General features: G+C 36.2%; 1 protein-coding gene across 1 annotated transcript; it reads left to right on the top strand.

Moving 5' to 3' along the window:
- The first annotated feature begins 756 nt into the window (after nucleotides 1-756).
- LOC107868069 (lysM domain-containing GPI-anchored protein 1) lies at nucleotides 757-4,496 on the top strand. Its single transcript, XM_016714636.2, has 5 exons — nucleotides 757-1,734; nucleotides 3,201-3,318; nucleotides 3,410-3,571; nucleotides 3,679-3,710; nucleotides 4,025-4,496. Exons 1-5 carry the CDS (start codon nucleotides 1,083-1,085, stop codon nucleotides 4,300-4,302), a joined length of 1,242 nt encoding a protein of 413 aa, XP_016570122.1. The 5' UTR covers nucleotides 757-1,082; the 3' UTR covers nucleotides 4,303-4,496.
- The last annotated feature ends 6,805 nt before the right edge of the window (nucleotides 4,497-11,301 follow it).

Here is an 11,301-nt window from a genome sequence, read left to right as displayed (position 1 = left end):
ATCAAGCACATGAAAAAAATAATTCAAAAATCTTTGATTTGGAATAGTTGAAAAATTAAGAAATAAAATAAAGCTCACACCGAAATGTCATTACCATGTTGAGATTTTGAGAACTACACACATGCAACAATGAAAATCGAAAAAATTTGATTTAGTAAAGTTGAAAAAAATTAAACAAACCTCAAAAGTAATTGAAGAAGATAATGAAGTTGAACAATTTGATCAGTTAATGTTTGAATTTTTAAATCTTGAAACCGCCAGATAATCATTGCTTGATTTTAGGCATAAATAAGGAGCATTAGTCGATCTAAAGATGGTGTTTGATATGTATGAGATTTTTAGATAGAGAAAGTATAAAAGATGGAATATTTTATGATTAATTTGAAATATGTGTAACTAGTTTTGTTATACGGAATATTATATAATAATTATAACTTAAGATATATATTTATGTAAATTTTAGCTTTTTTTTAGTTGTTGGGTTTATGTGTATAACTTTCTTTTATTATATTTAGAGAAAGATAGTAGCATTTTATATTTAATTAATAATTTTTCAATTTTAATTTTTCATGTGATATGTTTAAGATTGGAGTAATATTTAATGGAATCATACATATATTTAATTTAAAATTATAAAAATATTTTTTAATTATTTAAATTTTATATCCAATCAAATAAGTACCAATCATAATAAGGGCAAAATAGGGAAAGCAAGAATTGGTAAAAAAAGCCCAAAGACCAAGATTGCGACTAAAGACTGTCTGGATGAACCGGCGCACACTTTATGCTGCACCTTTGTCTCCTCCATTTGCTTTTTCCACAATTTGCTTCTTTCTTTCAAATTAAACTATACTTTCTTTCTTCCCTTACCAAAAAACCTCCATCCCCTGCCGCTGGCCCTCATCACTTTCACTCCGTACCCCTCCCCACCCTATTCAAGAAACCTCTTTACTCTCTCCAATCCCAAATCCTCCCATTTTTCTTCTACTGAAACACAATCAAGAATTCTTTTTTTTTGGTGTGTGTGTTTCTGCTAAGCAAGAAAATTAGTGTACAGAGGTACCAAAGTTTGTCTGGGAAAAATGCTACATTTCTTGTTCCTGCTGTTGAGCTTGAGCTTCATCCACCCCACAACCTCAAAATCTACTATTGAGCCATGTTCCAACTCTGACACATGCTCTTCCCTTCTTGGTTACTCTCTTTATACTGACCTTAAGGTTTCTGAAGTGGCCTCACTCTTTCAGGCCGACCCGATCTCTCTTCTCACTACAAATGCTATTGATATCTCATACCCAGATGTTGAAAACCATATACTTCCAGCTAAGTTATTCCTTAAAGTCCCTATTACTTGTTCTTGTGTGGATGGGATCTTTAAGTCTGCCTTTGTTCATTACAAGACTAGGCCTTCTGATACTCTGTCTTTGATTGCTGACACTATCTATGGTGGTCTTGTTTCTGCTGACCAGATCAAGGAAGGAAACCCCAATGCTGTGGGTCCTGACCCTTCAGTGCTCAGTGTTGGAGCCAACCTTTGGATTCCTCTTCCTTGTACTTGCTATAATGGGACTGATAATAATCTTCCTGCTATTTACATGTCCTATGTTGTTAGACCTGTAGATACTCTTGCAGGGATTGCTGCTAGGTACTCCACCACTCTCACTGACCTTATGAATGTCAATGCATTAGGGGCTCCTTCTATTAAGGAGGGTGACATTCTTTCAATTCCCTTGTCTGGTCAGCAACTCACTCTCTTTTTCTTTGTTTTTCTGCTTTCTTTCTGTCTGTTTATATGTGTTTCTTTCGTACTGTTTTCCATTTCACATTATATCATTGTTGCTACTGCTTTCATTTATGTGTTCCCCTTTTCAAACTGTTTTGAAATGCTTTTTTTTTTTTTTTTTTTAAGCCGAGGGTGTATCGGAAACAACTTTTCTATATCTATGAGGTAGGGGTAAGGTCTACATACACTCTACCTTCCCCAAACTCCAAGTGAGATTATAGTGGGTATGTTGTAGTTATTGTTGTTGTTGTTGTTGTGTGTGTGTGTTTATGCCTATGTAGGGTGTCAAAGTGTTTGATTTTCCATCTATTGTATTCACCGTATGTATACCATATGCATATGCATGATTAATTGGATTTTCATGTACTTAGAATGAAAGGAACTTGGATTATTCAAGCTATATAAGTAATTTTGAATGGGTAGGAAACATATTATGAAGAATGTGCATCTACATTTAATGTAGCTTCTTGGTACTCTCCTTTCGAAGGGCCAATTTTGCTGAGAGGCATGCATGTCATGCTATTGGTAAATTTGTTCGATGTGGTTTTGTGGATGTAGTACATATGAAAGAAGGTTCGATATAACCTTCTAATGCATATATAGGATGTAATTTGAACTAATGACGATTTCATGTCCAACATAAGAATCCTCCTTCATGCCTTCCTTTTTTCCCTTCTGTAATCTAATCAAGCAATCAGTTGTGAGCAAGCTAGGACTTTATTTAGACAATGGTTATAACTGAAGTTACTTAATTACTTTTAATAGTTGATGTCATGCTAAGGCTTATGAAGCAAATACGAATACAAGTTTGATATTATTTTTGGATGAAAACTGCTTAGGATGACCAGTATGGTTATACTTCATCATTCAATACGTCAGATTATGTAATCAGCAGTTGTGTGTACCTGGAACAATCTCTTCTTGTCACTAGATGTAAGTGAAATGCTTAAAGTTCTTTGAAAAGGCATGTTACTGTAGCACAAGGCCATAAGCCCAGAGTATCATGTCGAGAGTTTTTCTTTACTGTTTTTGGTGTCTAAAAGAGCAGAACATGAATCATTGTTCGTACATTGGATATAATATATTGTTTGGTAATATATTGTTTTTGGTTAACTCAGAAACAGATACTCTTTCCATTTCTTGTAGTTCAAAAGTATTTCTTCTTTTGAATTTTAATCGTTTCATGTTCTTAATTATTCTTAAGGTTGTAATGTCTCTAGTAGCATCTGCTTGGAGATTTCATTAACAAAATTCTCTGCCATAATATTCCATTGTTGTATATCCAGTGTTTGTAAACAAGGATATAACTTTAATTATGCTAAACTTAGCAGAACCTTTGCACATTGCAATAAATTAATCTGCTTAATTTCTTTGATGATACATGTTTGATAATGATAGATGTCGTTTTCTCTCTCTGCAGCGTGTACATCTAGCTTCCCAAGATCTGCCTCAGATTATGCCTTATCTGTTGCGAATGGGAGCTATGCTATTACTGCTAGCCACTGTGTGCAATGCAGTTGTGGACCAGGGAGCCGGAAGTAAGTCAGCAGATTATCGGCTTTCAATTTCATTTGCAGTTATCCAGGTCTTTTGGAAGTTCTGATCATGATATTGCTGGTTGTTTTGCAGTTTGTACTGCATGCCAGCTTCCTTTGCAGTTTCTTGCTCAAGCATGCAGTGCAAGAACAGCAATCTCATGCTCGGAAATGTCACTGTACAACAGATTGGTGGTGGTTGCAATGTGACTTCTTGCAATTATGGAGGCGTTGTTAATGGAACCATCATCACTACGTGAGTATCATAGTTCCATTTTTTGCACTTAATTTCTTAGCTATGTGGTCTCTGATTTTTGTTGCTTATGGCCTTTGACACTTTGTATGTCCTTGTGCTGGATGCAGATTATCCACATCTCTTCAACCTCGATGCCCTGGTAAGCATTCAATTGATATTCCGTCATACAGATAAACAAATATCTGCTGTGTTGTGCTTAATAATATGTTCTGGTCATCCTCATGCATTATGCTACAAATTTCTATATGAATATACCACATGAAAGACAACTTATTCAATCAATTAGTTACATTGACTTTTGAGGCATTTCATTTTCTGTAGAACCTTTAAAATTTAGAACTACATCTGCAAAGTATACTTAAAGCTTGTTGACTTCTTTTCAGCAGATCATTTCATTAGACTGCCAAAAATGTTCTTTTGTTTCTTTTGCTTAACGCAATAAAAAATTTGCAGGATCCCAACAATTTCCTCCGCTTGTTGCCCCACCTACATCAGTAGGCCCAGACTCAATGTTTGCTCCTGCTCCTTCACCTTCTGAATCTGGTGGTGTTCCCAATGATGGTCCACATACTTCTATGGTGCCGTCATCTGGATCAATCATAGCATTTCCACCTTCAGGTGGACCAAGTGGAAGTGCATCTTCTGCTTCCTTGTTGAACCCTTTTGTTAGTTTTCCACTTGCAGTTTTCTTGTGCTTGTCTATGAAATATGCGATCTCACATCCATTATAGTTCTCATGAGTTGTGGATGACCAGGTGAGGGATTTTTCCCTTGTTAGATTAAAGAGGAAGGATGTGGAATTTTGTGTTGCTTTTTGTCCTACAGGTGTAGTTTTCACTTGAATGTTGTAGGGTGTACTATTTATTGCTCCCAAATTCTGAATTAATTGTGATTTTTTTTTAATGAATTTTTATTGTAACCCTCATGTACGACCATTGATATCTGTGTATCTGTTTTTGCATAGTCCATTCTAACATTTTGCACAATACCTTGTTATAATCTATGTTGTTCGGACTCTCCAAAATGCTGTTGGATGAATGTTGGATCATGTCGGTTGGTGCAGCAACATTTTTTGAGAGTCCAAGCAACATAGTTTATAATCAAGATGAAGAAAATAAATTAAGAGCTCAGCTTAACAACAAAGGTTTCTTCATAAGCGTAGGAGGTATCATTTATTAGTGAGATTATACACGTCTTTGGACTTCAAGCATCCACTTCAGAATTTTTTGTGAATAGAGATGTGATATTACCTTAATCTGTATTCTTTTCATCTTTTTGATCTTCTTGCTGTTAGATGTGAACTTATACTGCATACATAAATTATTTTCAAAAAAAAAAAAAAGATCATTTTTGATTTTCTGCGATGCATCTAATTGGAGGGTTTGGGTGACATGTGACAAAAGAGTTTTAAAATGAGGTGTAGGTGATGCAAGTCTTAATTATTAGGTGGAGGTGACGATTATTTTATTATGGAGTAAGAAAGTTGGGAAAGTTTGAAAATAATCCACAAGTTTTTAAATTTACTCTTTAATTCAAATGTTAGCCTATATAATGGAAAATGGAGGAAAAAAAGGCGTCTTTCTCTCTTTTTTTCATCCATTGTTGTTTTCTCTCTCTTAGTGATTTTTATTGTTCATTGTTGCTGCTGCTTCATTCATCATCTTCTGTTTCATTATCATCATCTTCTAGTTCATTATCATCTTCATCTTGTTCTTGTTGATCATTTGTTGTTATTGTTGTTACCATTACTGTTGCTATTTCGCCAATTTCTTAGGTCAAATTTTGTTTCAAACATCACTTTCCACTTTGGCATTACTTCATATGAGACGTTGGTAAGTCAAATTATGATTTTTAGTTGAATTTGTCATCTGAGTAACTGCTATTGTGTTGTTGTTTTTCAACAATGGATAGAACCCAATCATGAATCCAACATAAGATCCATCTGTTTAAACAGATAAATCATTTGTTGCGACAGATGAGACATCTGTTTCAATTGAAGACTGATATATTGGATTCATGTTTAAACAGATAGGTCATCTGTTGCAACATTTGACATATCTGTTGCAATAGATTAGTTACCTGTTGCAACAGAACCTGAACTCGATTCCAACATCTGTTACAACAGATTAATAACCTGTTGCAACAGGTAAGTCATTTGTCGCAACAGGTTAATTATCTGTTGCAACTATCACTTATCTATTGGAATCTGCTTCAAAGGTGATTTAGTTGTAACATCAATCTCAACAGGCGCTTCATCTGTTGCAACGGATATTCAGGAGCGTAACATGAATCCCAACAAGTAAGAATCTATTGCGACTCATCACTTACCTCTTGCAACAGATAACACATCTGTTGGGATTCATTCACGGCACTATGAAATCACTATCAACTTTTTTTAACAAATGACTACATTTTGGTATCACTAATGGAGGGATCAATAACAATAGGGGTGGATTGTCATGGTCAATGGGTCGAGAAGAGCAATCGATGTGTATGGCATTGGAAAGAGGGTGAAAAGCTAGAGATGATAGCTATGATAGTCCAAAGTGATGTTTCGTATGATGATTTTGTGAACTTAATCATCAGCTTTTGTGGACTGAATTGTCAACTGAAAGAATTCGCCATCAGCTACATGCACAACTTCTTTGAAAATCAGAGGGTAGTGCCTTTCAAGATAATCGATCAGGTTTGGTTGCATGCTTATCTAAGTGATTCAACCAGGCCGGTGTTAAGGGTGTACATGGTTGAAAAGACGGTGTACATGGTTGAAAAGACGAGAGAGAATGAGAACCAGAACGTAGAAGAAGAAGAAGAAAAAGAAGACTTCTTTGATGATAGGTTGGATGATTATAGACATGAATATTCCAGATGATGATCAAGCACCTACGCCCGTTGATTCGACCAATACGATGTGCAGTTCTTCTCAATCGATACAGTCTGGAAATCTTCAAGACGACGGGATCGACTTTTTTTATAGGAATGTCATTCAAGGACAAGAATGAATTATTTAACACTTTGTTTATTTCTTGCTTGAAAAAAGATTTCAGAATAAAGAAGGTGATTAATTCGAGCAGTGTCTTTTGCTTCAAATGTGCTAATTCAAACTGCAAGTGGTGGTTGAGAGCGGTGAAGTACGCAAGTTTTGACAGATTTGTCATTCATAAACATGAAAAACATCACACATGTGGTTCGAAACACATCTCTAACTAAAATCCTCACGCTACGGCAAAGGTCCTCGGTGAATATTTCAGGAGTAGTTTCCCCGATGGCAAAGGCCCTTTAACAAGGCTTATGGCCAATCAACTCCTTACGGATTTGGGTGTCCTGGTCAGTTATTGGAAGGTATATACGGCCATGGGGATTTTCAAGGACCTAGTTAGGGGGACACTCGAGCATGAGTATGAAGTCTTAGATGCTTACCGTTACATGATTGAGTCCACAAATCCCGGAAGTAAGACGACACTGCATCTGGATGAAAAGGGAAGGTTCAAGTACTTTTTTGTATCTTATGGTGCTTGGATTCAAGGTTTTCGACATTTGAGAAAAGGCATAGCCGTCGACGGTACCTTCTTAAGAATCAGGTATAATGGAGTTCTGCTAGCAGCGGTGGCGCAGGATGCGGAGAATCACATCTTTCCTGTCGCTTTCTGTGTAGCGGACAAGGAGTGTGATGCCTCTTATGGATTTTTTTTGAATAACTGCGACGCTGCATCGAAGATACCGAAGATTTGTGTTTTGTATCGGATAGGCATCCAAGTATTCCAAAGATGGGTTCACTTTTCTTCACTTCAGCTTACTTTGGTTGTTGCATCAGGCATCTTGGAGAGAATATTCGAAACAACTATCACAACGAAAGGGTCGTCAGCTTTTTTTATAGAGCAACTAAAACATATGGTAGAGAGGAGTTTTTAGACTATTTCAATCAAATAGCGGATGTGAATCCCAAGGTAGTAGAATTTCTCGCACGTGTCAGTTTGGAGAGATGATAATTGCAGAATTGCAGAAACTTGTGTTGTTGTTTGTTTGTTTATTGTGGACTTTTATATATTTAACTCATTGTTGTGAACCTAATGTTATCATTTATTATACATAAAATGTCTTTTTTTTAAATAACTTGTGCATCAATAAAAAGAGGCAAAACATGAACTAAATAATACAGCAAACCACAAGTATTTTCAACAGTTGCACAAACAACTGGAATGCTTCCCTCCAATAAATGACAAATCTGTCGAAACAGATGGATAATCTGTTGAAACCCAACAGATGACCAATCGGTTCCAACACATGGTCCATCTATTGAAAGAACTCAAAAGCCAAAATTGCTAGTGCTACTGGATTCAACATTGCCTCCAACCGTCGACATGTTAACATGTATTAGATTAGAAGAAATAGACAGAATGAAAATTGAATAAGAATTAAAACGCCAAAGTCTGACTAAAAGTAAATTTTTCATTAAACGAAAAATAAAATATATTAGGTATAGATCCGATATAGAAAAATTAAAATACATACGCTAATAGAAAAAACACATTCTAATTATTATTATCATCATCATCATCATTAATGACAGCCGACCAATCAACTTTTAGCAACAGGGCTCTCATCAGCCTCTGCATCTCTCTGAACATCGTCGCTCTCACAGTGACCAACTCGCTTTGCAGGTCATTAATATGCTATTGAGGTTCCTGCACTGTGTCGCGTAGAATAGAAATGTCCAGAAAAGGATCAGCTATATCTAGAACACGCATGAATTGACAAATGTAAAGAAAAAAATCCAAAATGTAATACAACGTATACGACTAACTGGTAAATTTGCACCAGAAAAAAACTTACCTCAACGAGAAAAAATATGCTCTTTGAAGAGAAGTGGTTGAAGATGTCACACGAAAGGAAAAAATGCAAGAAATAAATAGAGTTGAATGAAGATTAAGGAGGGACCTATTTATAAAGGATTGAATCTGGACGTGTCAGGCCAAAAGGAAGGACTGTTCAGCTCCATTGTATTAATTACATTCAAACTGGTGGCACTTTATTTTCTGTGAAAAGTCGTGACTTTTTCTTTTACATTAATTATTTCTCACCTTTTCATAGCGGTTTGAGACTCGATAAAAGCCGTTATTATTGAGTTGTTGCAACAAACCGTCCAATATTTTTAACAGATTTAGCATTTGTTGCAACAGATGGATTGAATGTGCAACAGACGACAGTCAAAATAGATTTACCATCTGTTGCAATAAATGGTTTGTATATGTAACAAATAAGACATTTGATGCAACTTATGTATTATCTGTTGCGACAGATGGACAGTATATGTTGGAGGAGATGTTTTGATATCTTCTAACAACTTATTCATCAGTTTCAGTTTCAACAGATGGAGTATTCGGTTCATTAGCTGTTTTGAATGTGTTAGATAAAAAGTCGGTACTCTTCACCTTTTTTTAATAGTCCCTCCGTTTCGTATTAGTTAGGCCCTATGGGCTTGACACACCAATTAATAAAAATATAAATTAGGTGATTATTTTACCAAATTGGCCTTATTAATTATGATTTGAAAGTATAAATGTGAATAATATATTTTATGTAGTCATTTAATAATATGGGTAATCTTGGAAGAATATAATAAAATTCTCTTGATTTTATAAATAGGAAAACTAAATTGAAACAAACATTTTTAGCAAGAAGTAATCATATGTGTGCAGATGAATAAAAACAAAGTCTGGTCTATCGCAATAGATTTACCATCTGTTGCAGCATATGGATTATCTGTTGCAACAATGGACCATATATTGGAGGAGATGTTTTGATTTGTTCCAATAGCTGATTTGTCAGTTGCAACAGATGGAGATTTTGATTCATCAGCTATTTTGAATGTGTTAAGATAAAAAGTCACGACTCTTCATACCTCAATTTTAATAGTCATCACATTCGTGCAGATGAATAAACAACACTGTCTGACATGTCTTGATGGGGTAGGAAGAATAAGATGCGTGTAATGGATCCCATTTTCATGCGTGGGAGTTATGTATATTATTAATTAGGCTACCGTGAAGACACACATAAAGTACAATAATTTTGTGAATGCAGTTTTTTACCGATTAGACACAGATCCTTCAAACAAGATCCTGCATTGTACAATTTAGTTTGATAGGTGCGAGCTGATAAGGCTGAAGGGTTCCAAGACGGTGGTGTTGATACCCCGTTACAATTTAATGACGATTCATGCTCATGTTTTTGTGTCAAGTTTAGGGAAGGGTTCAAATTTTTGGCGGCAGTGTAAATATCCAATAGTGATTGGACCTGTTTTAATGGCACAATGGACTTCTTGAAAGGCCTCCGAAGCCTCGCAATGCAGCAAACAACGATAGAACCAACAGAAATTCTCCTGGTCCAAATTTATATGGATGGATTAGTGGAGGAGACTTTGTTACAGCAGAAGGTGCTTGTGAGAATACCTGTGCACGAATGGGGAGGTGGAGAAGGCCATATATCATTTCAGACCTTGTTTAAGAGGAAACACAGAGTAGGAAGGAAAGTGTAGTGAAATTGGCCAATGAAATTCACATGAGAAACGAAAAAACTGGATGAGCTTCAAATGTAGAAGTGTACAAAATATAAAAATTCGTCAGTCCATGAAAAAAAAAGAATGGTCGACAGGACTGGAGCTGGACACTTTGCTCGAGAATGCAACTAGCGAGCGTGGCCTCAATGAAGACTCTCACAAAGTGCAAGACAAGAACTCCAAGGAAAAAAAGCTTCGCGAGCACGGAAGGTGGTAAAATTGTCGGTCAAAATGGAAACCTACATGTCAATTCAGACCGACAATCTTACCACTTTCCATGCTCACAAAGCTGCTTCCTTAGAGTTCTAGTCCTGCATTTTGTGGGTCTTCGTTGAGGCCACGCTCGCTATTTGCACTCTTTAGCAAAGTGACCAGCTCAATTCCTCTTGACCATTCTTCTTTTTCTTCAGCGACTGATTGATTTTCAATTTTGGATACACTTTCACATTCGCATCTCATCCAGATTTTTCATTTTTCATGTCAATTTCATAAGCTAATTTCGCTACACTTTCCTTCCGACCTTGTGTATCCTCTTAATCAAGGACTGAGATGATATATGGCCTTCTCAACTCCCTCTTCCCGCACAGGTTTTCCCCCAAACACCTTCTGCTATATAATAGTCTCCTCCAATAACCCATCCATATAAATTTGGACCAGGGAAATTTCTATTAGATCCATCGTTGTTTGTTGCAGTGCGAGGCTTTGAAGGCCTTTCAACAAGTCCATTGCGCCATTAAGACCGGTCCAATCACTATTGGATATTTACACTGCCGCCAAAAACTTGAACCTTTCCCCAAACTTGACACAAAAACATGAGCATAAAACATCATTAAATTGTAACGGGGTATCGACACCACCGGCTTGGTCCCTCAGCCTTACCAGTTCGAACCTAACAATCTTAACTGTAAAATACCATATCTTGTTTGAAGGATTAATGCCTAATAGGTAAAGAACAAACATTCACAAAATCATTGTACTGGATGTGTGTTTTCATGATAGGTTGATCAGTAATACATACCTCCCACATATGAAGTGGTTCCATCTGCAAGCAACTTATTCCTCCGAACCCATCTTTACTCTAGCCTTTAATCGTGGACGGGCAAAAGTGGATCCAATTTCACTTCCTTTTGTCTGTAAACAAGAGAAATACATTTGATGTCAAACAAGAGAA

This window comes from Capsicum annuum, chromosome 4 (assembly GCF_002878395.1).
Source record: "Capsicum annuum cultivar UCD-10X-F1 chromosome 4, UCD10Xv1.1, whole genome shotgun sequence".
Taxonomy (NCBI): domain Eukaryota; kingdom Viridiplantae; phylum Streptophyta; class Magnoliopsida; order Solanales; family Solanaceae; genus Capsicum; species Capsicum annuum.
This window is presented reverse-complemented; position numbering and strand designations above follow the sequence as displayed.